General features: G+C 40.5%; 1 protein-coding gene and 2 long non-coding RNA genes across 17 annotated transcripts in view; 2 read left to right on the top strand and 1 right to left on the bottom strand.

Moving 5' to 3' along the window:
- Window positions 1-27,668, top strand: part of MYLK (myosin light chain kinase) — a 179,858-nt gene that overhangs the window by 25,295 nt on the left and 126,895 nt on the right. For 10 of the 14 annotated variants that reach the window (XM_083725422.1, XM_083725406.1, XM_083725423.1 and 7 more), the window contains one exon: window positions 18,303-18,475. The exons of 3 other annotated variants lie outside the window; for them this stretch is intronic. In XM_083725422.1, coding sequence (XP_083581548.1) covers window positions 18,311-18,475 — 165 coding nt within the window. In that variant the 5' untranslated portion in view covers window positions 18,303-18,310. Of the gene's footprint in view, window positions 1-12,887; window positions 13,028-18,302; window positions 18,476-27,668 lie in introns of those variants that run through there. One more of the 14 variants, XM_083725420.1, reaches the window with a different exon arrangement.
- On the bottom strand, window positions 2,057-14,993 carry LOC310852647. Of its 2 annotated transcripts, none has more exons than XR_014568335.1 (3): window positions 14,812-14,993; window positions 7,252-7,369; window positions 2,057-2,529 (listed from the first exon to the last, which is right to left on the bottom strand). It is a non-coding gene; the product is annotated as an uncharacterized lncRNA (long non-coding RNA). The 2 variants fall into 2 exon arrangements; XR_014568336.1 differs by lacking the exon at window positions 14,812-14,993 and adding an exon at window positions 13,521-14,051.
- Window positions 19,405-21,805, top strand: LOC310825885. Its single transcript, XR_014555556.1, has 2 exons — window positions 19,405-19,502; window positions 21,380-21,805. It is a non-coding gene; the product is annotated as an uncharacterized lncRNA (long non-coding RNA).

The raw sequence follows: 27,668 nt of genomic DNA, 5'->3' as shown, positions 1-27,668 counted from the left end.
ATAGGTGAGCAGTATCCTTGCTCAGTCTGCTATGCAGAGCCACCTGTCGATCGGCAACTTCAATATCCCTGCCCTATCTCGGATTGGCCAGCCCTTCAATTAGAGGACTCATTGCATGTCCACCCTCAAAGGAAGCTTGGTTAGCCAGCCCCAGAAGGAAAAGTGTATGTAGGTATGTATGTATGTATGTATGTATGTATGTATGTATGCATGCGTGCTTCCTGCTTCAAAAGACACACCCATGCTTTCTCTGATTGGGCAGGGAGAAAGACTTCTCTCTGAAGTATTGAAGGAGGCAGCAATTTGAGTTACAGAGTCTCCTGTCCCCATAGCAGAAAGGCAGCAGAAGTGGGAAAGCATAGTGGTACAAGCCAGGCAGAACTTCAGCATGCTACTCTTGATGAAAAGAGAGAAACTAGAGCCAGTGAGTAAAGTACTGTAACTCCAGAACTCTACTCTTCTTTTTCTTTTATTTTCTGTTTTATTTGCCCTTCGTTAAAGAAGCCCCGCTCCATGTACAGGGAGAGTAATAAGTCACCAGCACATGAATGCTGCCAATCCTAAAGCTCTTTCCAAGACTCCAGGCATATCTGATTATTTTATGACTTCACAACATCATGGTATAAGCTTCCTGAATGCATTTTATTATGATCCTGGCAATACGTGTGCAACCTTTTCTTTTGTAATCTGACCTGTTTGTTTTCAAAATGAAGGCATTATGTGCAACTCTAGTTGCTCAGCAATTGTATGTTTGTTGACCACCTTAACCTCTAGCATGTGGATGTACGTGTAAAAGGAACTGGTATAGTTCAAAACTCGAATATTAATATTCATTTTCCATCTCATAGGATGATGTCATTTTAGGCACACTGTAGGATACTAATAGTGCTGGAGAGGTTAGGGTTCCAAGAAGTAGAAAGATCTGTGAATGTATTGCATAGTTCCAAGAACTTGATGTATTTTTTCCCAGTATTCAAAATCATTAGCACTTTTCTCCTTTGGAGATCATGGGATGTCAGCCATAGTACCAAATAACAGCAAGATTTAGTGGGATGCGTAGCTTTTTTTACAGGGTTTCTTTTAGCTATGTTGTTGCCTTTTGAAATCAGGGCTCAAAATGTTTCTGAGACAGGCCTCTATGGTTCCCAATGAAGAAATGCAACATTTTCATTTCATTTGAGGAAACACAAATCCACCCCTCAATCAAGACTGATAGTTCCTTCTTTATTAACTTCCTGAAGCCTAAATTATACCTGCAGCCAGGCAGGCAGATGCGTAGCTGCTTCTATTACACCTGTATGAGGTCAGCTTTGTGGGCTAAGCTGTTTATGCGAAGCGGCTTCTGACACTGCTCTGGTGATTTCAGGTATGCCACCGTAACCAAGGGTTTGGTTAGTGTGGTTAAGATTGTTGCAGACACAAACAGCTTGCCAAATGAAGTTGTCTTTAATGTGGTTATGTACCAATCAGCAACCCACAGAAGCAAGCTGCCTGTTTGGACCAGGCCTTACAACCACCAGATATTAAGGAAAATTTTACTTCCATAGGCCCCGATGTGAGTCTGGATTAAAGACTCATATCATCTCTAAAAGAAACAATACAGTACTAGAAAACATAATACCTGAAACCTGAGCATAAAATGTTGCTTTTTCTTGATCGGGTCCCTGCTACATCTACCCTTGTATTAGATGCTCTGTAGGGCAGTAACTCTTCAGGGCCATCAGACAAGGGGCTTTTCCAGCCTTGCTGTCTGATCTCATTTCAACTGGAAACTGAACCCAGGACCTTTTGGATGTAAAGCATGTGCTCTACCATCGTTCTGTGATTCCTCCCATTGCTCCATGTTCTGAGGCAGTATATGCCACTAAATATCAATTGCTGGTGAAAAACAGTATTAAGGGAGGGGGAGAGGTTACCCTAAAGAGGCATATTAATAGGAACGCAGCCTGCCTCACTAGGAGTTAGGAGTGGTAAATCTGCCTCAAATTTTAAATTTTCTACTCAGTATTTATTGACATAATGGCTTTATAAAATTGATATACAGCTACGGTTTGTATTTGAAACTGTCTATTTTTATTATAGGTGAAAAGCACTTTAACTTATGAAATACTTTTAAAAAGCTAGAGAACAATTTCTGTTTAGTTAACATTAAAAAAACACACACAACAGCAACACCTTTTTGAGGACTTGGCATTCCTGGCAAACATGTGGTCAAAATTACGCCCTTGTCTGTATCTCGGAAACTTGTATTTTATTTAGTGCATAGTTTCAAAATGACCTGCGTCAAGTTCAGAGGAAGATGTAACGTGAACAATATGCAAGTAGATTCTTTATGCATGTGGGATAACAGATGTGTTTCTCCTGGAGATATTTGAAGGGTTTCTTGGCTTGTCTCATTTGATCTGTTGAAATAAACGCCGTTTTGTCTGGTGAATGACATGTTCTATCTTAAGTATATCGTGCAGAGTTCTGCTGGCATCCTCTCTGGTTCCTGACCCCTTTTGAATGTGTTGCTCAATTTGTTGGGGGCTGGTGTAGTGTATCATAAGAAAAGTCAAGGAAAACAGTCCCTTTAATTGTACGCTTGTACAGTACTGCAAAAATGTTTAATTCAAACTTTTAACAGTAAGGATTACCTGCCTTTAGAGAACACCCCCCCTCCCCGGGTTGCAACAGGAAACCACCTTTAAGGATTATCTGCTTCATTTCTGTATCAAGAGTGACTAAGTCCTATTTGAGTATTATCCCCCTCCCCCTAACAGAGCTCTTGGGTAAAATGGCTTCGTAGTTTGAAATTGAAATGAGAGTTTGCAAAGCTTTTGGTCAAAACATATTCAGTGGAAGGGAAACACTTTCCAAAAAGTGTCTAATTTCCACAGATGTGGAAAGTATTATTATGGCTAGTGCCTAACGGTAGAATCTCACAACACACATACTTAGCAATCCTTGCCAAGGTTCTGATCTAAAGGCAATCTAAGGCCAATGGGGATTGTTCCCATTGGCTTTGTCGCCATTTAGCTGTAATTTTGGCAAGGCAGCCGGGTACTGTTTGGCAAAGTATTGAGGTAACTGTGGCTAATATAATCAGTACGGAGCAATACCTCCTTGGCCATTATATGCTTTTAGAAAAGGTCTATCGAGCATGGTTACAGTGCTTGTAGAAGGCGTTATAGAAAGTGGAAACCCCAAGAGGTGAGTGTGATCACCAGCTTGCTTAGAATTTCTCACTCTGCATGGTTTATCATGCACATCTATCCTTATTAATAGCACCTATATTTATATATCTACAGAAATGCCTTTCTATAAATATGTATGTGTACCTCTTACTGGTGTTCTTACATCATATTGGTAAACAATAAGATAATTTTTTACTGCCAACTGGCCTCTCAGGGTAACTTTATAGCATTTTGTACTACATCAGTTTAAGCAGGAAACATTAGTAAAGGAAAACAGCCATGCAGTGTAGAAGTAGGAAAAATTTGCGGTAATGGACAAGAAACCAGTTTCCCACTGTGATACAGTGATACATATGGTCTCTTCAAAGCCGTTCAGAACGAGCACTTTGATAAATGAATTGTATGAACATCCCTACCATAATGATGTCAGCATGCATACTTGTCTCGGTTCTTATTCTAACCTGTTGACCTAAGTGATCAAAATTAGGAATGCATCACCTTCTTTAGCTCATTTAAACGGGTTTGTCTGGCACTTATACTGCAAGGTATTAAGAGTCCACGGGTCTTGCTATTTTGTGTATCTTCTCTTTCTACTGTCAAGATACAAAATTTTCTTATGCAAATATATTTCTCTCAACTATAGTGCAGTTGGTAGGTGGGCAGGCCTTTTTCACTGGGATTCAAAGAAACTTTCATTGATTTTTTCGTACTTTCCCAGGAGTTGGTCACCTCCATGAAGTATGAGCAGTTAATGATTAATTAGCACAATCAATAGATTTGGTAATGGCTTTGAGTGGGGGAATAAATATTTGGCTGCGACCCTAAACACACTTAGTAGGGAGTAAAACTCATTGACTTTGCTGGGTAAAACATGCATAGGATTGTGCTGTTCATTGATCTAAAAGTTAAAATTGTCATATGACATGACAAGGTGGTTCTCTAGTAAATATGCATCTTGATATTTATTTTAAAATATTTTTTCTATTAAAAAGTAACATAATTTCAATGCAAATTATATAATATTGAAGACATGTTGTAGTTTTACTTTCACTATATATTTCAGTATCCTATCAAGCAGGATTTTATTTGATAACTAGACAAATTAAAACTAGGCATCACAATTCAAGAAGGACGGTTGACAAATGGGAAAGAATTCAGTGGAGACCCAGAGGAATGATAAGCAGTCTTCTCCAACCTGATGCCCTCAAGGTGTTTTGAACTACAGCTCTCATCATCCCTGATGATTGGCCATGTTGGCAGGGGCTGATGGGAGCTGGAGTCCAACAACATCTGGAGTGAAGAAGACATGTCTAGAGGGCCAGTGGGGAGGAGCTGCAGAAAGCGTGGAGCTTTTCCTACGACCAAAAAGATTGAATGGAGATGTTGACAGTTATCTAACATGAAAAAGGGTGTTAGGAAGAAGAGGGGAAAGCTTTTGTTTACTCTTTCTGCTATGGAAAAGACAACAAGCAAATTGGCTTAAGCTGCGGGACGAAAGGCTCACAGTGGATATTAAACATTTACTTGTCATAAGAGCAGTTTAGCTGTGTGAAAAACAGCCTGAGATAGTGGTAGAATCTTTCACCTTTGAACCTTCAAGGAAGAGCAGGAAGCGACTTAGTGTGTGTCCAGACTCTGCTCACTGTGTCTGTATGTCCAGAGTCCAGTTTATTTATTTAGCAAGATTTATATACCACTTGACTGTTAAAAAAACCCTCTAAGTATTTTACAAAAAGAATGTAACATTTAAATTAGCAATAAAAACAATTAAAAACAAGAATAAAAAAATTCAAAAGAAAATTAAAATCAGCAATAAGTCAAAAAGGGGTTAAAGCACATGTGAACTTTTTTTGCTGCTGCATTACACTGTTTAGGCATGTGGTCTACAAAGAATTCTAGAGCCTTTTCACATGTACTGCTGGCAAGCCAGATGCCCCCATCTTATATTTATGCAGCTGTTTCTTTCTGCCTAAGTGTAGAACCTTACATTTATCCCAGCTGAAATTCATTTTGTTAGTTTTGGCCCAGTTCTCCAATCTGTTAAGGTCATCTTGAATCCCACCTCTGGCATTAGCTTATGGCATTATTGGCCAGTAGGGCAATAGGGCACTGCAAACTTTCCCTTCGTCTGTTAGTATTCCCTGTGTGTGTCTCCAATTATCTCTGCCTCCTTGCTACCTACCCTGCCTTGCAACTAATTTTGGAATATATATGAAAGTCAAAATTACTGCTGTTGCTAAATAAATAAGCAAAAATGAAAATGAAATTTCATTTCAAAAATGAAATCTTCTAACAATGCATAACAATGAGCACAACTTTGCTCTGATTGTGGAAACTGGGTTTCTGGGATATAGAATTTTGATTTGGGAGTGAAATGTAGTGAAAATCCAGTTGAATAAAGTGAAACAATCCCATTTAAATTGGTTTCACAATCCAAAAACTCAGAATGGCACTTGTAACCCATCTTTCTGTAGTGGAGTGCGGAAAACCACAGTCACGATTATTTTGTAAAATGTTAAATTTCATCAGTATCAGGAACTTAACTCTGTTCAGCAGCTGTCTAGAAAAGCTTCAGATTGCAAAACCCAAGCATTCCAAATCTATTCCTTGCACTCTTTTATCATCCTTATGTATCTGTATCCCCCACTTTATCAGAACAAAGCTCATCTTATGTGTTGTCTGTCACGTCCAGAATCCAAAATTCAAAAGAACAGAAGAGGCCCTGTTAATGTTGCTTCTGAGCAATCTGCCCTGCTACATCTAACCTATGGCTTTACTGGAAACATCTGGACATCGCTTTTGTTGTTTAAAGCCTTTGAGAAGCCCTGCCTTACTTGAATGGTGACCCTTTGGTGAAAAGAATGCATTGGGCCCACAGAATGAAGGAAGGATATAAAACAGATTCAAAACTCTTTGGGGGCCAACCTTGCTAGTTACTTACAACTTGTGAAGTTAAAACTTACTGTACTAACATATATGGAGTTCTTAATTAGACAGATGCATTCTTTGCAAATCAGATAACAAATTAATCGAAGTAGAGATGAATTAGGGCGGGTTGATATGGGAGCTTTCAATCTCTGTACATAGCCAGAAATTGTGTGCTGCTGCTGGTGAATTTGGGTTGAGAAGTCCCTTAAACCCAGCAGGATGGAGATGGGGAGCCCAGTGATAAAAGGATGTAGTATGTGCATCTAGGGGCAGAACCTATGGAAAACACTCCGTTAATCCAAGGCAGGTTATTGGGACTACCTGGGCCACCTCTCTCACTGGCTTGCTCCATGCCCTCTTTGCTTGCCTGGAGGAGATGTATTGCCCTGGCCCACCCCAGCTACGGAAGGCACATGTCTGATAGTTAAGTCTTTACTGACAAAATAAGCACTTGCAGCAACTCTGGCGGTGCTTGGGATGCACACCTGCACACATGCCACTAAGCAACAGTCTACCACAGATCTGCGCCCTGTGGAGCAATTGTAGTAACAGTGAGACCCCACCCCACCTGCCAGCTTATATACCCTCCCCTGATGGTTGTGTGCCTACAACCTGAGACTTCTCCTGCACGGAAGTCGTCACTACTCTTCCTGCTTCAAGCCCTTCCTTGAGGAGGGTGAGGAGATTGTCTTATAGAAGGCAAGCTAGCTCACTGTGGGACAGCTGCTAGGGTAATTCTGGCTATACACAAGTTACACCTATCAGCACAATTCTTGGAACCAAGCCCTCATGTTATGATGTGAGTTGCCTGTACTGTATACATGTTTATGTGGAGAAACTTGTCCTTGTGAATTGTCTGTCAAACTTGGCAGCATCTTAAGTACAACTATTCTAGTGGAGAATGACACTTGGTAGGTGGGTAGCCTGTAGTCACAACTTACTATGCTTTCTAATATGGAAACTGATTAGGATGACTTATTTGAAAGGAGGTGAGGCAACAGTTCTATACAGAGATGGTGGGAGCCTTGCCTTGATCAAAAAAGGTGGTGATGACCTTGAGCAATTTGTCTTAGATACTATTTCAGTGCTGTGACCCAGTCTCCTGACCTGGTTACCTGCGTATAGCTATCAGATGAGCATGACATACCTTAGGCTTAGTTCCAGTGAGATCAGATATAGGTAGAAATGCACTTCCAGCCTTCCAGATGCTGCTCCAGAATGTGTCCATGGGCATCTCAAATTGGTTCCATGTGGTCTCTTAAGTCCTATAGAGCAAACAGAAACATCTTTATGCACAAAGGAACAAATATACTTACCTAAAGGCAATCAACAGTTGAAGATGCCTTCATTTTTACTTGGGTACCCTAGTGTGATGCTAGAGCTCAGCTTGACCATGGTTTCCATATCTTTGAAATGCAGGTTGCAATGCCTTCTCCCTGCATGCTTTCAACTGGCATTGAAAGGTTTAATCCATTATTGTGTGTAAAGGGCTTTAAGGCCCTGGGTTGGGTAGAAAGTGCTATTTAAGAGCTTAGTGGTGCTATTATTAAACCAGTTTATGGAGCTTACAGTCATTGACTACAAGGCTGAAAACAAGTCTATACTCAGTGGCAAATTTCAGTTTGTTCAAGAAAGACTGGTCCTCCTGCTGTGCTGTTATCTGCCTGGCATTGACTTGTTTTGAATATATGTACCTTACAAGAACTGTTGGAAATGAAATTAGCTCTTTAAACATAGGGAACTTCAAGTTTCTTCAGGAACCTTCCCCTTTTCTTAAATATAGCTGAGATCACACAATATCCTGACAAAGAATCTTTTTCCAAGATGAACTGGGTAATGGCACATGGAGGTAAGTGCAAGTAGACATATTGGGCGAATTACAGAATTGCTGTAAGACTCCAAGCAAAAGATTTGAGGGTTAGTTCTCTAAAATCAGATATTCAGACAACATGACATTTATGGTAAAATCATTGTTGATTTCATAAGGTGTTGAATTACGGTATATTTTCTAGGAGATTTAGCAAAACTTAGGTTGTTCCTGCTTTGTGAGTTTTCTCTACAATAATGAAAAATGGCAGTGAGATGCTTGCAGTTGCGGACATTACATGTCTGTACACAACAACTGGGCTTAACATAGTGCAGTTGGAATTTAAATGTTCTCAGGCAACAAATCTGAGCGTTTATACATTAATATATCCCAATCCTTGGAGGGAGAAGAAGCAGGAGATGCATTTTTTAAAGCAACATGGGTGAGGAGAGTAGACTCCTCCCTGAAATGTTTCATGCACAGCTTTAGTACAGGAAGTCTTTTTGGCTGGGAGAAAAGAGAGAGTGCCTGTGGAGAGGTAAAGAGTCTGTGGGTTAGTTTTATCCTTTTCACTCCTATCCTTTATCGCACCTGCATGTGTACTCACTGTGAAACCAGCTGGCCTATCCACTGGAGAATTTGGTTTGTCACATACTTTGGGACTCATGCAGCCCTGCAAATGTCCAGTCTGTCTAGGGAAGGCAGCTGATGAAGAGACAGGATCCCTGCACCTTTAATAGTGGTTGTGCAAGCTACACCTGCTGAAATTGCAGTATATTAGTTAAGGGTGCAGTTTACAACACTTAGCATTATTTTTGAGCCAAAGAGCCTTAAGTTAAGTAGGCATCCAAAGCATATCTGCACAAGAGACTAAAGCTAGTTTCATAGTCATTACCTTGTCCTAGGAAACTTCGCATTTCACTCAACTAACAATTTCCAGTAGACTTTGGGAGAGAGACTGATGGTTAAAGAGATATAAAACTGGTGTTTGATGGTTTTATATGCCTGTACAAGTCAGGTCAACTGTGATGCTTGCTTTTAGTTCATTTCTACCATTCTAGCAATAGCTCCTAAACTGCTGTCATGACAGGTACTATTTCTTTAAGATATTGCCTATTTTACTACCAGGTTTTCAGCTACTATGCTGAGGAACCTATGGGCCAATTCTCTGCACATTTACTTGGAATAGGTTCTCCAGGGCTTACTTCAAAATAAGTGTGAGTGGAATTGCCACTTAGAAAACATGTACCTGATGGAGGAGAAATTCAGTTTGTTTCCACACAGCCATCTTTTGAAATTCACACTTCTTTGACTTTTGCAATACAGTTCTCCGGCGAAGCAATATGCACAGAAATGTTTATAATCACCGTAAAGTGGCATATATTAGTGGAAATAATATACAAAATTGCATTGAATTAGGGGAAATTGTTTTGCTAAAATGTGATATCAGGGCAAATTGCATAGAAAAATGTGTAATAATGATAAATTTTTGTGAGGATTTTTTTTTTAATGCAAAGACTGGAAAAAGATAACCTGAAATTGAGATTCTCCCACTCTCGCTTTATAGTTACGGTAATCACACTGATCTCTGTGGCCTTACTTTTGAGAAATCATGCACCTTGCTTAGTCCAGAAGCACCCTAAACCTCAGTTTCTGGTCTGTAAAAATTATAATGACAGTAATCTACCATAATGATAGCAAGATAGCTGCTGTAACCAACAAGCAGAAATTAATGCACTGAAGGAATGTTGCCTATTTTCCATCCTATCTCAAATGACATCTAACTTTGTGGTGAGACATAGGGAACCAATGCAAAGTTTCCCATGTTCCTGCATGAAACTCAGGTGTTTGCTTGGGAAAGACAGCATGAAGGGAGGCAGTCTGGAACTGGTAAATGGTATTGAGAGAAGGAGGACTGAAGCTACACAGAACCACCACCAGAAGTGTGTACAGTGGTGCCCCGCAAGACGAACGCTTCGCAAGACGGAAAACCCGCTAGACAAAAGGGTTTTCCGTTTTGGAGGCGCTTTGCAAAACGAATTTCCCTATGGGGTTGCTTCGCAAGGCGAAAAAATCTTGCGAGTCCCCGCTGGTTTTTTTCCGCTCCCCCCCTTTCCTAAGCCGCTAAGCCGCTTAACAGCTGATCCGCTGATAAGCCGCTTAACAGCTGATCGCTAGAAGCCGCTAGACCGCTGTAGCGCTAATCCGCTAAGCTGTCAATGGGCTTGCTTCGCAAGACGAAAAAACCGCTAGACGAAGAGAATCGCGGAACGGATTCTTTTCGTCTTGCGATGCACCACTGTATTCAATAGGCCTTTCCGTAGTTAAGAATAAATTCTATGTATTATAAGATGGGACATCCGGCATAATCACTAAGACTTAAATTGCCCTGTAACATCTACAGATTGTTACCTCCTTCTGTCATGGTGTAGAATCATAACATATGTTTCTGATGCAGCTGGAGTATTTGCCACCACAAATGCCTACGACTCCCTCCTCACTTCCCTCTGGATTCTCATGTTCTGCTTACCATATGGATCTCCCACTTGTTTCAATTTCCATTCTGCTTTTATAAAATAGCTCTTGAATACAGTATAGAACATTGTCTTAAAAATGTGCAGTGTGCTTCACATTTTATCTGCTCTTTTAAAAATTATTTTAAAGCTAGCAGCTGTACTTTTTTCCTCCTCTTTGGTCAATACTTGATTTGCTACTTCCTAATCTGCTGTTTCAGATTAGGCATGCAAGGATGTCCTGGTTTAAAATTCATTTACAGTACTATTCAGCTGGCTCACCCCCACTTACTTTTTGCCCTGTGCTTCCCAGGCACAGGGCCACACTTTCCCAGTCCTTGTCCAAGAGCTTTTTCTTTTTCTTTTTGCCCTGCCACTTTCCCCAGAAACCCAATCTGCACCACTGAATTGGAGCAAACAGTCATTCAGGTTTTCTATGACTTGCTGTTTGCATGGGGGAAGTGGCGGGAAAAAGAAAAGTGCTTGGCCACGGACATGGAAAGCCCAGACCTGTGCCTAGAAATATGGAGCAAAGTTAAGTGTGGATGAGCCCTAAGTTTTATTTAGAATAGACCCATTGAATGAATGAACATGACTAAGTAGGCCCATTAATTTCAGTGGATCTAATTTGCCCTTTATGTAGAACTCAGTGGTTTAATCAGCATTAATACATACATGTAATTTGCACTTAAAAATCCAGCAATATCCTAACCACTTCAGGCTTGGCAGAGAGATATTAATAGTGGAGTTCTTATGCATGTCATTGTCTACTCAGAAGTAAGTCCTTGAGTTCAATAAAACTTACTCCCAGGGAATACAATTACAACATAAGATTGAGCAAGAAAATAGGTTCGTTAGGAAGCCATGGGCAGTGTAGCCATACCAGCCACGGTTTCCAATTAGAAACACAAAGAATGAGTTCTGTTGCTCTTCAGCCCCATTGGGTATAACCACCTTTGTTTACCTACATTTATTTTCTTTTTTTAAAAAAAGTCTGTGCATGTGCAGCCATGTTAAAAAATGGTATCTAAAATTGAAAATTGGAGATGAAAAGAGTGGTGGCGCCTGATAGACTTGGCACCAGGCTACTTTTAAAATCAGCTGTGTCTCTGCCAAAGCACGGAATTGACAGGTATGTATAGCTGCATTCCTAGACTACAATTCTGCTCTCTGAAGAGTGATGGGGTCTGTGCACGAGACCACTAGATTCTTAGAAAGATTATAATACAGTGCATCCATCTATATGTATCATGGTCGATTCCTAACAAGGGCCCTGAAATTCACCAAAGACTACTTACTTGCTGCATTCTGAGTTTTTACAAACATGGGTGAAAACATGCTTTCAAGGCCCTTCCTACAACTTTTATTATTACTTGTCAGCTATATACTTACTTTATTTTTTTGAAAATGAATAAATATATATTCCCACAAGCCTGTCATCCTAACACTCACTGGCAGAATGTGTTATGGCGTTGCACCTTCCTTACAGACATGTTACTCAAAAGCAAGTTGTAAATTCTTCTGCTATAACTCCATAAAAACCTCTGAAGTGGTTAATAGTGTTGCAACTTGGAGATTCTTCCTATCCCTCTAAATCTGGCATGTTGAAGAGCTGAGGAAAAATAACTGAGTGATTGTTGTGTCTCTTGATTCAGCAGCAGTTTTATAGATAAAAGACAAATCTCCAGGTTTTAGCTTGGCAACTCTAGTAGTAAATGTTCTTAATGACATTTTATATTGCAGTCCAGAGGGAGGGAAAGAAGGTGGCTTTCTTGAGGTTGCACTGTAATAAACCACACAGGTTTTGCGAGGGGAGCCTTTCCTTGTTACTAATCCTAGTAGAGCTGTACAAAATAGAGCTTAGGCGGACAATGCACCAGGTGGCAGTCATTTGACCTTATCTAAAGTAGCGCAACACTTAATTGTTTGGCTGATTAGCATAAAGAAGTGTGCTAAGAAGGGATTGCGGCAGAGAGAAGATGGGCGTTTGGTATGCCTCAAAAGAGAGTCAGGAATCATTTACAATGTGTAGTATCAGGGTACTTTTTATGAGGCAAATGTTTAAAAGCACACCTTTTAAGAACGATATATTTACTGGCAATCCTAGTTGGGGAACGGATGCTGCTTTAAGAGTCAGAGGGTGGAGTGTCAGGTTAGTAGAGATGGCACACACATGAGGCAGGATGAAGTGCCCACCTCAGAAGTGCAAAGGCATCGCTCCACCACCAAGGGGGAGATGTGCGGTGTTGCCGTTCGTCTCCCCTACCCATGGGCAGAGAAGCCTAGTGGGCAGCAATGCTCTGAGGGGCACCCTGACTCCTATCAAGCTCAGCAAGAACTGGGGTGTGACTGTCAGAAGTGGGGGGATGCAGTGGGGGAGCAGAAGGCAGCATTTCCTGTTTTGCCTTTGGTAGCTAAATGGGATGGGCCACCCCTCTAGATATCTTCTAATCTTAGAGCACTTGATTCCTTTGTGCTCTGTAGCTGAGCAGATTACACTGGCTCTCTCAATAAACCAAGGCAAGCTAAGGCTCCTCCTGTACCCTTACAGTTGTGTGGAAGTGGGAAATTTTTGAAAGCTGCATGCAGCTTGTCATACAGAGGTGAGTGAAGCTAAATCAGCTGAAATGCTTTTGTCTTTCCCATTGTTAAAGGTAGGAGGTATTTTTGTCCCTTTTGCAACTAGTCATCCTACCTTGTGGGTGTAAAGTAACCAGGATAATAAAATTTCTAGCAACATTTTTGCTGAGTTTTCTAATATATGTTTGGGCCAAGCAGAGACTTATTGAATTTTGTTATCAACATTTTAAAATGTGAAATACAGTAGTTACATATATACAAGCAACAACCAGTTTGTTTTTCTTTCCCATTATTAAGGAACAATACAAAACAGCAGCAAAAATCCACATTGCAGTGCTGTGGAATGAAGTATAATAATGATAGTAATTATAATAATTATAATAATAGTAAATAATAAATTTAAGCTGTAAACACTGGCTGCATCTAAGTTCCGTCTTTCCCTTCTTTTTCTGACTGGGGCAAAGGAAACCTAATGTAATCAAACAGCTATGTCGGAAGCCGACGGTACATATTTACCTCCTGCCACAAATTTATGGTGAGAGCAGCTAGTTATGACTTAATCTTTTCGTTTCCTGCCTTTATTTCTGCATGTAGAGAGGCAGAAAGCAAGGGGAGGGTGTGAAGGCAGTGGGGCTGGGCTGCAGTTTCCTGACAGAAAATGCTTGAAATGTGCTCAGCTTGACTCAGGATTAGGAAGATTATGGCGCATAGTGTGAGAATTTGTAAGGATCTGTGTTCTTTTTAGAAAGGATTATGTTGTGCATCTGTATTTTTTATCTTTTTGTGTGGATGTTACACCATATTCAGCATTGTAATTATAGTTAATGTAGTTTTTGCTTGAAGACAGGGTTATCTAAAGAGCTGCTGTGAGGGAATAATCTGCTATTTAAAGAATGTCTAGTTCAGGGGTTGTCAGTCTGTTTGGAACAGTGGGCGTATTATGAATATTGTGAAGGTGGGAGTGCTTGTCCCAAAATAGCTGCTTTGGGGTGGGAGTTGTGGCCACAACAAACAAACAACACCCGCAACAACTGTGTGCTTGTGATGGTCTCTCATCCTCTCATCCTTAACCAAATTAAGACAAAACAAAAAAAATTCCTTCCAGTAGCACCTTAAAGACCAACTAAGTCAGTTCTTGGTATGAGCTTTCGTGTGCATGCACACTTCTTCAGATACTTCAGATGTGTATCTGAAGAAGTGTGCATGCACACGAAAGCTCATACCAAGAACTGACTTAGTTGGTCTTTAAGGTGCTACTGGAAGGAATTTTTTTTGTTTTGACTATGGCAGACCAACACGGCTACCTATCTGTAACTCAAATTAAGACAGGCAGGAGAAACGGCCAACCAGGGAAGAATGTGGATGGCAAATAGAAAATTGGAAGTTTTGCTGGCAGATAGGGCCTGGCTACGGAAGTAGCTAGGTATGCTTAGAGATTTGGTAGGCAGGATAAACCTGTTTAATTTCCTGAGGAAAAGATCCCCAAAAGGGGATAGAGGTGCTTTTACAGGAAGAGTAAAAGTGGAAAGCCCCATTCTAGGAGGAGATAATATTGATAGAAACACTTCTGTTGTGGGTAATTAAAAGTAAAGTTCTTCTTTCAACCTGAAACAGCATTTTTGACAGAAAATAAGTACTGTGCCTTTAATTGTGACACTTCGATGCTTTTTATCCCTCTTTGAGTGCTACTTAATAAAAGTACAGTTTTCATTTCCATCATGCCCCAGCTTTAGTTTGCACCTAGGTGAGGGAATAAGTCGTCACAGGGAGCTTCACTATCAAGAGTCCTTGTGGGTTTATATTTTACCTTAACACATGTAGAGAATCCCTGAATTCTTTGTTGTTTTAGGCAGAGAATGGCCAAGATTAAATCAACCCACGCCCTGCTCCCATCTTCACTGAGTGTGTCACTATGCTTACTAAAGGAGGTCAGCTACATTTTTCTTTCTGGTCCTGATTGTGGATATCATACAGTGTTGATTTTACACATCTTCACCCATTTATGTTGTTGCTTCTAATGGCAATAGGGAACATTTCTCAATATCAGGAAAAACATACAATATACAAATATATTACTGATATTTCATCCATTGAAGGTCCTAGGGTGCAGGTAGGTTGCAGGTAGGCTTATGGATAGGGACGTGGGTGGCACTGTGGGTTAAACCACACAGACTAGGACTTGCAGATTGGAAGGTCAACGGTTTGAATCCCCGCAGCGGGGTGAACTTCCATTGCTCGGTCCCTGCTCCTGCCAACCTAGCAGTTCGAAAGCATGAAGTGCAAGTAGATAAATAGGTACCGCTCCGGCGGGAAGGTAAACGGTGTTTCCGTGCGCTGCTCTGGTTCGCCAGAAGCAGCTTAGTCATGCTGGCCACATGACCCGGAAGCTGTACGCCGGCTCCCTCGGCCAATAAAGCAAGATGAGCGCTGCAACCCCAGAGTCGGTCACGACTGGACCTAATGGTCAGGGGTCCCTTTACCTTTACCTTTAGGCTTATGGATGAAAATATTTTTCTTTCTCAGGTGTGGGTAATGCACTGAATTTTTCAGTTAGCAGCTGGTGGGTGGAGGGTAGCAATCTTTTACCTAGATTTCAGAGCACTCATGGAGAACTTGAAAATGGAATCCAGGTGCCTTTATGCATTCCTTCCTGTAAGCCAGATTCTATCCCATTCTGGCATTCCAGCCTTTAGCATGCTTGTCCTCACCCTAGTGTCACCTCTGTAATAACTTAGCATTAATAACCTATGGTTGTGGAGCCCCTGGCATTCCTCATGACAAGGCATGCAATAGCTTGGAGGAAAGCATTGGAGCTATAGTTGTGCACATTCAGATAGGGGGGAACAGAGGCTCTGATTGCTCAGCTGCAAGGTTCTCTAGGTTTTGTGACTGCACAGGGCAGAATAGACTAGGTAATGTTTAGTAATTGTACTGTGACTTTTGAAAACAATTATATGTGTGAAAAAATCAAAGTGGATTGTCTACTTTTCTTGGGACAGCCTCATGAATGGGATCCAACTGTGATCTCAGACTTTTATTTTACTGGAAAACAAGAAGGGAAATTAATTTCTTGACTTAAGGTCCACATTTTTCCTCCCTGTGAACTAGTGCTTTTGTCCTTTCCCTAATAAATTGATAATTGCCTAGAACTGCACAAAATTGTTGATGATTATTTTTTGTGTTTGTGGCTATTGCCTTATAAATGTCAGCAGATGAGGACAGAGGTGTTGCTTGCTGTTTCACATACATTTCTGAAACTATTGGACATGTAGCATGCCAAAGACCCCTACCTTTTCTTTTAATCGTTACGTAAGTCTTGTCCATTAAAAATTCATCGCTTACCCTTTTTAATGACGTTGTACAGTACTAAGGTAGAAAACATTTTTCAGCTCGAGGTTCCCATTCCCTTGTGGGAAACCTTCAAAGGGCCAAAATTGGCAAAATTGGATGAAGCAATGAACATAAATGTTAAATTTGTACAGTAAGCTAATCTGTATACTGTTACACATCTCCTTCTAACTTCCAAGCAAGCAAGCAAGCAAGCAAGCAAGCAAGCAAGCAAGCAAGCAAGCAGAGATATCAGAGTTCAAGGACACATTTGAGTTAGGCAAAAACACACTGGAACAAGGCAGGGCTTGAGGGGGAGGTGGCCTGGGGAGAGCTCTGAAGGCTAGATAGGCCTCAGGGGGCTTGATTTGACCCCCACCCTTCATGTTGACGTTAAGTATACCCGGTGTCACCTGGATAAGGCCACATTCACACACCATATATTTAAAACACTGATGCCATTTTTTTAAAGTTATGGTTTCCACCAAAGAATTCTGGGAACTGAAGTTTGTTAATGGTGCTGCGGCCCCTATCCCCCTCACCGAGCTACAGTTCCCAGATTCCTTGTGAAGAGGGAGTAATCTTTAATCCACTCTGAGAATCATGAAAGAAGTTGTTAGAGGCGCTTGGGGCAGTGGCCATTACATACCTGAATATAAAAAGAAAGTTCCATTGGTGTGTCTGCTTTGCTGGCATGTAGATATCCAGCTGCTTAGTTACCCAGGTGGCCAAAAAGCTTAATTTGTGTGGTATTGCATGTTTTAAACATTTTAACCTCTGTTTTCCTTTTTAAAAAGAGATTCCTCCTACTCTTACTGTGGAGAAAATCTTCATCAAAAAATTATTTTAGCAGCTGTTCTTCTAGTAGGCCTAGATTCCCCTGCTTGCAAAAGGCAAGAGAGCCTTGAAGTCAGTGCAGGATTTAAGAATTGCATTACTAAAATTTGGAAATAGCTGCTGCAAGACACTTGAGGGACCAACAAGTAGATGCAGGGACTGAATGAGACTGAGAGCAACAAGAATAAAAAGCAAGTCAGAGCAAGGTTCAGTGGGGTCTAGAATTCATATTGTTGACAAGTGATGCCACAGCAAGGCAAAAGCTGTATTTGGTTGTGTGGAGATTTATAAGGGGATTCAGTGGCTGGTATGGGATCACTATGACTTTGACCTAGCAGACATTAAAAATCACAGAGAAAAAATAATCTGCAGCTTTCCAAATACAGCTGCATAGTTGTTTCTGAAACTCCTTTCCTGATGATTTGCCATCACATTTTGTGAAATCAGTTTGTATAATCAGTGAAAAGAAAAGGCACAACTACTGTAGGCATAATTCTAGGCTTTTGGTTCATTTCCCTTCCCCATTGTGAGGCTTGCTGTTGCAAAATTGTTTATAGTACAGTTAATTCTTGTCTGTCCTGTCCTGGAAAAGCCATATAAATGGAGACAGTCCATCTTTAAAACCACACTTTTCGTCTAGACGATTGTATTTATTTATTACTGATGCAAGTAGTTTTCAGGTTGCTGGATTCCCTTCCACCCCTTTCCCATTAAGCTCTTGTGGTTATTATTTCATAGTTGCTTTAGCTTGGTTATTCCTCCAGTTTTTCACACACAAGGAGGGATCAATTATTTTATGTGTTCGGTTTCTTTAAAAAAAAATTCTCATTGTTCTTGCAGCCAAGGGGTTTCCAGAGCAACAGTGTCCTTTTCCTATAGGTATAATGTCTTCCTATTGGGCATAATCCTGCAAAAGTTGAGCACGTTTAATTTGCACTGATTTGGATGAAAGAGATTTAACACTTCAGTGTTCTGAGAAACAATTGCCTGTTTTCAGTTTTCATCCTACTTGCTTCTCCCTCTGAAATAAATAAGACTTGGGTATTTAATTTAATTTTCTCTGTGGTTTGACAGTGTCCCTATAGAAATAATAACTGGCATTTGTACTTCCTTGTTTTTCATCTACTTTTAAAGCTCTTAACATGGGGGATGTGAAACTGGTAACGACTACAAGGATCTCCAAAGCCACCTTGACCCTGGACCACTCCTCTCTAAAGTCTCCTGCTCCAACAGAAGCACCGGCGTTTACTTTACCTCCAAGGAATATCCGGGTGCCACTTGGAAGCACAGCCAGGTTTGAAGGAAAGGTAAGACAAGCTTTCTGGGTGGATGCTTGGGGCAAAGGAGGACAAGAAAGTACCCCATGTTGAACTCAGGAACATGGAGGAACATGTTCACAGCAGGAAAAAAGTACTCAGCAGGAGTACCATTCACCAGTGTTGTGCACTTGAGAAATTGGAAAACAGCCATTCTGAATTAATCATTTACCTGGCAAGAGCCTTTGGTGCACAATCTCAAATGACCTAAAGGTGTCTCTTCCTTGAATTAAATATATGTGTAAAAAATAATATGATTGTCTACAATCTGTTATAAGCAGCTCAAAATGAGCCCCACCAGTATGTGAAATAGTAGGCTGTTTACTATATGGTACTTTAATGTTTACGTATGTATCCCATCCTTCTTCCATTGAGCTCAAGGTGGCATCCACAAATGTGCATTACCTACACTATAATAAGCATTTGAGGTAGGTTAGGCTCGGACAGGGTATTCCTAGCTAGAGTCCACAGTGATAACTACTACCCTAGTGTTTGCCCACATGTGACTGTCAGCTGATCCTAACACTGAGTATTATGGTTTGCATTCCTGTTCTTTGGAAATATATGTACCAGCATATTTTGCCATATGAGGATTTGTCATCATGGGTAATTTACTACTACTGTATACAAGTTTCATTCTCTGCTTTTGTAGACTGAAAACATGTAGGTTCAGACAGTGACTGGTCCAGTGTCATCCAGTGAACTTCATGGCTAATCAGAGGCCAACTTAAATTTGTTTTAAAATACCCGTCTGAAACTGCTAGCAATGCAGCTTTTCCCACTGATGATATTCCCTATAAAAGTTACACAACCTGTTCATGATATGTAGAGATGGCGTCATTATTTTACATTTTGGATTTTTTTGTTTCAGTAGGTTTTGCAATCACACCTTTGTATCCTAAATTGTCCAAGACATAACACTGTGGATGTGCTGTTCAAAACAACATCTCTTTCAATATTGCAGCAGCAAAAACAGAGAAGTCCCTTTTAATAACTGGTTGCGGACCACTTGAATGGGGTATATATTTCAACGAAGAGCTCTAGTTGCATGCATTTCACCTGGGCTATACTTTGGCAGGTTCTACTGTTAATAAATGTGCCCTGTTTCAGTTTGCCACAAATGCTTCTACACTTGAAGACTAAGAGCAATCTTTAAGAAGAGTATTTAGTCCAGAATTATGTTTCAGAAAGGCTGAATAAAATATATTCTAATTTCAGAGGGGGGGGGGGACAATTTCCATCAACACTTTGCTTTTCAAGGAAGCTGCAGCTGTTATTTCCTGCTAAAATACTAGCTCAAACTGTGTTGTATCCAACCAAATCATTGTAGGAGCCCAATGACTTTCACCAGCACAACCTAAGTTCCTTTTCTACTCTCTGTATGCCCCTATTCACCCCCCCCATCAGTTGTAGGAATTCCGCAACCTGTTCTGCTTTGTGAGTGGAAGTTGTTTCACTTGTACAATGGCCTATTGGATTCACTCCTCTGATAAGTACAGTGGTGCCCCGCAAGACGAACGCCTCGCAAGACGAAAAACCCGCTAGACGAAAGGGTTTTCCGTTTTGGAGGCGCTTCGCAAAACGAATTCCCCTATGGGGTTGCTTCGCAAGACGGAAAAAATCTTGCATCCCCCCGCGGGTTTTTTTCGCTTTTTTGGCCCTTTTCTTAAGCCGCTAAGCTGCTTATCAGCTGTTCCGCTGATAAGCCGCTTAACAGCTGATCGCTGGAAGCCGCTTGACAGCTGTAGCGCTAATCCGCTAAGCTGTCAATGGGCTTGCTTCACAAGACGAAAAAACCGCTATACGAAGAGCCTCACGGAACGGATTAATTTCGTCTTGCGAGGCACCACTGTATGTGGAAATTAGTCCCATTTGACATTAATGGAATGTCTTCCAAATATTTTGTTTCCATTTTATTGAATGGAGGTCTGGGGTTTTCCATATTTACTTTTATTTATTTGATGATTGCTTTTCTTCAGGTAAAACTTCTCAGGGCTGCTAAGAATTTTAAAACAGTAAGTCCATAAAACACTGGGTTGTATCCAGAGCTGTGCAAATAGAAGGCAAGCTCATGCAGTGAATTTTCGTCCTTCCCCCTTCTGCAGCTTCCTGAATTCCCCACAAACACCTCTTCATATGGTTGTGTGGGGAGGGACCTACCAAACATTGTGTCATCCAGTGCTCAAAATGGGAGGGGGAAATTACTTTAAATGGGGGGAAAGGAGTTTTCCACTAGCTCCATTGTTTGGTAGCCCTCGCTAACTCTTGAGCAAGGTTAGATATCTTTGACTACTTAAAGTGGTCTAATAATGCTTCAAATGTATAATGCAGATGGGATCTGCAATAACAAATCAGCACAAAGGCTTCAAGCCCAGATCTTTGCTTGCTCTATTGGATTTCTGTTTATATGGAGAAATTTTTAAAAAACATAACTTGCTCTCTGTATGCTACAGTATTTGCTTACTCTGCCTGTATGGAAAGACCAGGTGTGACTATGTCTAAGGTGGGATTTTGACTTGGGATTGCCACATTTGACCAAGTTTGTTTTTAATTTGATTGATGGCATTTACTGAAGTGCAGCTGTTACGGTACCTATAGCTATATAAAGTTTTCTATCAGAAAAATAAGGAGCAGATCCTTTGATGGATGGTTACTGATACTTGGATTAATCACACAATATAAATATTAAACTCTACTTGGGCTAAAGCAAAAATGGCTAGACAGGAGATTTTCTTCAAAGAACTCGTCCGTACTGGAATTTATGTTATCAGAAAGAACAAACATTTTGAGACTCCAAGGCAGGATATAAAGTTGATATTGTAAAGATCTTATATTCTCATTTTAAAAAAACCTGATAAAAATCCCACAGAATCAGATCTCTGTTATTTTTCCCAGTGTACAGTATATGACAAAATAATTTGCATGGAAGCAGAACTTGAAAGAGAAGAAAAATGCAGAAGTTAAAGAAAGTGACCTCATAAATCCAGGGCAACTGAAGTAGAGGTGAAGAACAAAATACTGTGTATCTTTTTAAAAAAGCAAAAACCTTTCTGATAACATGGATAGTTTCTTTTTAAAGCAAGATGTGTAGTGTGTCCTTTTCTTCTTTAAGAAATTTCTCTATGAATTTACTAACAATAAAAGGAAATGTTTTGTTTTATTCCATGTAGAACATGATGTTGTCTTTCCCTAAATCCTGGCCCCTTGGGGGGAGTTATTGTTTTCATTTGTTACTATGTTATTTTTGTGTTTCTATATTGTAAACTGTCCTGTGATCCTAGGATGAAGGGCGGTATAGAAATTTAATAAATAATAATAATATGCTTCTGAGCTCTTTGTAACTGTGCAGAATAAGGAAGGTGGAGCTCATGACCCTGAGGCTCATGCATGTAGTGCTAAACCACTGTTTAGTGTTACATACAAATTAGATCAGTGCATATGAAAGTGCAAAAATGACCTCCACAAGAGACACAAGGTTTTTAGCTATGGCCTGTCTTCTTCCTTGATATTGGGAAATTCTTATTGCTGATATTTTAGATGACAGAACCATGGTAAATTGCCTTATGGAAGTCCAGTACAGTGGTACCTTGGTTTACGAACTTAATCCATTCTGGAAGTCCGTTCTTAAACCAAAGCGTTCTTAAACCAAGGTATGCTTTTCCATAGCAGCAGGGGACTCAGTTTACAAATGGAAAACACTCAACAGGAAGCAGAACATGTTCTGCTTCCAAGGCAAAGTTCACGAACCAAAACACCTACTTCGGGGTTTGCAGCGTTCTTAATCCAAGTTGTTCCTAAACTAAGCTGTTCTTAAACCAAGTTATCAGCTGTATCTTTATAGGTGGTACATGACCCCAGTCAAGCTTGCAAAAATTTACCACTTATCTGGAAAGGGGTCTGGAAACTTCTGTTTCAGTGTATCTGAAGAAATGTGCATGCACACGAAAGCTCATACCAAGAACTGACTTAGTTGGTCTTTAAGGTGCTACTGGAAGGATTTTTTTTGTTTTCACTTATCTGATAATAAATGTTGGAAATATAAAGAGACTGAAGGTACATTCTGTCACCTTTGGTGGACATGCCCAAAGATTAAGGCTTTCTGGGAAATGATATATAACGAAATGAAAAAGGTATTTAAATATACCTTCCTGAAGAAACCAGAGGCCTTTCTCCTGGGTATGGTCGGCCAATTGGTGCCAAAGAAGGATAGAGCATTCTTTATGTATGCTACAACAGCTGCAAGAATACTCATCGCAAAGTATTGGAAGACACAAGATCTACCCACTTTGGAAGAATGGCAGATGAAGGTGATAGACTATATGGGACTGGCAGAAATGACTGACAGAATCCGAGACCAGGGAAGAGAGACAGCGGAAGAAGATTGGAAGAAATTTAAGGACTATCTTAGGAAACATTGCAAAATTAATGAATGCTAGAATGACGTTGGTTTAGAAATTATGTGGTATCCAGCGGTAATGGTTTAAGTAAATAGAAAAGAAAGGTTAAAAATTAAATGGAAAATAAGGGAGAGGATTTGCTGAATTAATAATTAGAAATTGGAATACAGAAAGGGGAGGTATGAGGAAGTCGGGGAAGTAAGGTATAAGAAAATAAGGGAATGAAATTATACTTGTTTTTTGTTTGTGTTTGTTTGTATTGTTGTTTTGTATTGTTTTTATAAAATTCTTTTGAAACTTTAATAAATATCTATTAAAAAAACAAGTTATCAGCTGTATCATCTTCTTTAAACTACTCTTGTCAGTAATAGGTTTGGCTTTATAGGAGCATTACATGTAGGGATCCCAGCTAGCCACTGTTTTACTGGTCCTGCTACCTCACAATGACGGGTACTTTTTAAAAGGACTGGTTGCAGACAACTAAAAAAAATTTTTTAAAAAATAAATCTGACTGCTTGCTTCCAGCTTTGAGTGGGCAGCAGACCAATGCCCAATAGAAATTGCAACTCTAGTGGATTTTTAAAAGATTACTGTATAGACAATGTGCATTCTGTCCGAGGAAAGAGAAATTTAAACCTTGTAGTTTCAAGGGAAGTACTGCAAAAAAAAAAGAAGCTAAGAAAATGACCACTAGTCCACTAGAAGCGAGAGCTGGGTCTGATACTCTGACTATATTCCAGGTAAAGCATTTTGGAAGAGTCTTTAAATCAGCAAAAGAATTTTTGTTTGTGTGTAATATCGCTTTAGAATGGGCCTGTGAAAAGGCACCATTCTTTAGAATTTACAAGTGCAGCTTGCTACAGAGTTTTCTATTTTCTCCCTTAATGGTCCATCGGTGTTCTGTTCCCAGTCATCACCACTTGGCAAAGTGAGATCACTATTAGAACTGAGATCACTATTAGCTGTTTTCCCTAAAGGTTTTTGTACTTTTGAAAACCTTGATGTGCCCTGAAGCTTGACGGTACCTTCTTCTTGCTTGTGGGTTGTGTTTTGTTGGCTACACAAACAACGGCACACGCAGCTGAACATTGGAAATAGAGGCATGCTGATCTATGTTTGTGCTCTCTGGCATGGCTGATAGCTTTAACTCCCTCTAAATCAGTAGGCTGTTGAGAACTTGATGCTAACCAGAACAAAGCTATCTTTGCAATACAGGCATTCTTTTGAAGTGTATCAGGAAATGGGAAACCTTACACTGCTCTGAACCTGTGCCTGATATTAGGGCTGTATGTTGTCTCTGCCATGTCTCAGGAGAAAGACAGTAGCCTGGTTGTATGAGGAGGTATGAAGATGATGAACATGGTTCTTTTTTCCAGTCTAAAATTCTTTCAGCATTCATTTATTTATAAGTTTGCATGGTTTAATTATAATTTTCTGAGAGGGGGTACTATAAGGAACCATTGTCTCATTTATACAACTCTGAGACATTTTTGATTCCTGCATAGAAAAAACAGAAAAATTCTAATGAGTATGAAATCTGGTATATAGCCCTTGCTGTCAAATAATTAGTGTGCCTGTCTGGGCTGCACAAATGCAAAGAGCTGGGTTACCAGACCCACTAGAAAACGATTTCTCAATGCACTTAAAACATACTGCAATCCTCACCTTAATGTTCTTATAGGACACCAACAGATGTTACAAGAGAACCAGTATTATGGGACAGGCTTATAGCAGGCCCACTATAGGGATCCACTAAGCACTTTGAGAGAAGACATGCTTCAGCTGTGCTTTAAATGCAACCTGTGTACAACAGCAGTTCCCAAACTTTTAAAGTCACAGAGTTGTTAGTTGATGTTTTATCATATAGCAAAATTTTGATCCAAACTTATTTTTCCCCATTGAAAGTCATTAAAAATGGAAGTTAAATATTGTTTTCTCAAAATATTTCACCTAGCACCTACATAGGCACTGAACCGAATGATAGTAGTATTGATGATGGAGGGTACTTTTAAGCATTTGGGCATGTTAAACATCAAGTTTCACTTCATTCAAAATGTTGCTTTCCTCACTAATTTCAGAGAAATAAGGAATTTACTTAACTACGTAAACAAAAAACAATAACAAAAAACATAGAGTAAGGCGAAACATTTGAGAACAAATTCAAAGCAGGTATTGTAAATCAACAATATGTTACATATATATGCTAGTTAAAACTTTTTTTTTACAGTTGCAAGACCAAAAATGTCACTTGGCATTGAAAAAGAACGATAAAGCATAGCTTGGGAACTTAGATTCTAATGAGAGGTATGGGACTGTTTTGATTTGCACAATGTGGCTATCACTGGTTAAATTTGGGACAGCTGCAACCAAATATCTGGCTCTGCATTGAGGCGTGATCTGTAGTTTGTTTTAGTAGCTACATAGGCAGAGAACCCTGATTGTACAATAACAGCCCCTCTTTGGACGACTCTTCAATATGCACCCTCATTGGTTGTGATGCAGCAGGAGGCTATGAGGTGCATAAGTTCAGTGATGCCACCCTGGCTGTGGAATACTCTCCCTAGAGAGGCTCATTGGTGTGAATCTTGCTGTTATTTGGTTCCAGGCAAAGGCCTATTTATTTCCCTAGGTCTTTTATTTTGTCTTAGCTTTAGGTCATTTTTATGCACTGCAAATGCTGTATACATGCTTTTATTGTTGTAAAACATTACCTTTCTTGTTTTGAGCCACCCTGAGAGTTGCCTGTAAATACCCTGGGTTGCCTGTAAATACTAAATTGCCTGTAAATGCTAAATTGCCAACCTCATGTCACAGACTAAGAGATGACAGTTTATCAAAAGCCACCAGCAGAATCCATGGCAAGATGAGATTTAATTGGGGAAACCTTTGCGTGGACAGGCGGAGTCCCCAGATCCCGAGTGGTCCCCCCCCGTCATGTGGAATAACGACTCTAGACAACGTGCTATGGGATTAAATTGGCCACAACTTTATTAAATTTCAAATGTGGGTAGACCTTGGCTCAGGCATTGGGCGTTCTCCCTCCCTAGTCCCCAGCCGGGGACCTAGGGAGCATCAGGGTTATCCAGTGTGTGTGTGGGGGGATGGGCCGGCTCTGGAGAACATATGTTCAAGCAGAGATAGCCGCCCCCGTTACGCCGCCGCAGGGGAGAGCAATGACGACCTTTCGGCGTACGGCCAAAGCCTCCCTTCAAAAACCCCTTTAACGGGGAACCCTGGTATCGCTGCCGCAAAGAGGAAGATGGACTAAAGGATTCCGCCCAAGGCCTGATACCGCCAAAGCTGTGATGTTTTGCTACGGGAAAGGCGAAACCTGCCAATGCAGGGAAATTCCTTTCCGGCCCTTTAACAGCGACCTTATCGTAGCAGCGCCCGCATACCTGTGGAGACAGGTTAACCTGCAAAACCTATGAAGAAAAGTTAACCTGCAAAAGAAGACATTAACTGAGGGTGGGTAGGGTGGGAGAAGCTCTGGAGCCAAGTGAGGATTACCAATTAAGATCCACCCTCTATTGTGTGGGCAGGTAATCCATCCCCCTACCTGGCCTGGTTTCCCTGGCAACGCTTCCCCCAGGTGGGATTGGACAACTCACTGGGGTAGGCAGGGACCTCCAGGTATCCCACCTGAGGGAAGGCAAAGCCTATGCTTATGGGCCCACTCCAGATCCAGGGCTACACGCGTCCCCGCAAAGGGCGCCCCCCGTTTTAAGTGGGGAGCGGTCATTGGTTCATACAGCAGTCTTAGCCACCATGTTACACTAGGAGCTCAAGATCTTTATGCCTACTGAAGAACTTTGTAGAGCTTGAAATCTTGCAAAATTTATTTGATCTTTAGTAAAGATATTTTTTAATTTAAACCTAACAACATTTCAACAGGGACATTGTGATTAAACTATCCATTCCAAAAAGGGACAGAAGAACCCCAATTTTACAGCATAACACAACAGCTTATTAGTTTCTTTCTTGAGTTGCTTCTGGTGATTTTTTATTAATTTTTTTTTGTCCTAGTGGATTTTGCAACACAAACCTGCTGTTGTTCTTCAATAATCTCTCTTCCTGTGCCAGAGGCTTTTCCTGAAATGAATACTTGAGCATATCATAATTTTCCGGACAGATTCCTGAACTGATTTGATAAGCACTGAAAGTAGTTCCTGGATTATTTGCTGTGCTGATGCTTGGAAATAGCTTGTACTGAAGGACCTACCTGCAAACATTCTTTTAGAAATTTCATAGAAAATATGTGTGGAAAATTGCAGATGCCCTGGGCAGCTCCTCAGGTTTCACTTGGAACTAATGCTACTTTATTTCACAAATTTAAATATGTCATAAGATAGTGCAGGCATGCAATTTTTGTCATCCACATTTAAGCATTATAAATTTCTAATGCCTGGTATATATTCTCCAGTAATTCACAGGTTAATTTTGGTTAAAGGCGTTCTTAGTCTAATGTCTGACAGCTTTGCCCTTCTCTGAATGGGCAAAGTATTCCAATGTGCGTTCCCATAGACAATTGACATAGCTAGTCAATAACTCTCATGACCTGGTATCACGTGATGTTGCACACCAGTTTGCACAATTGCTTTTTAATGGGGGAGAATCCAGCAGCTAGCTGGAAACACAAAGTGGGAAATGCTGCAGAAATATAGGCACAGATTTTGCTCAGCCCTACTTTCTTTTCAGGTTTGGTCAAAGGATAGTGTCAGGGTTTCAGGGACAGAGAGCGAGGGGGAGGGGTCCCAGGGCGACGAGGAAGAGGACGACGACGACCC

This window comes from Podarcis gaigeae (assembly GCF_964106915.1).
Source record: "Podarcis gaigeae genome assembly, chromosome: 1".
NCBI classification, from domain to species: domain Eukaryota; kingdom Metazoa; phylum Chordata; class Lepidosauria; order Squamata; family Lacertidae; genus Podarcis; species Podarcis gaigeae.
The sequence above is the reverse complement of the archived record's forward strand: the minus strand, read 5'-3'. Positions and strand labels throughout refer to the sequence as shown.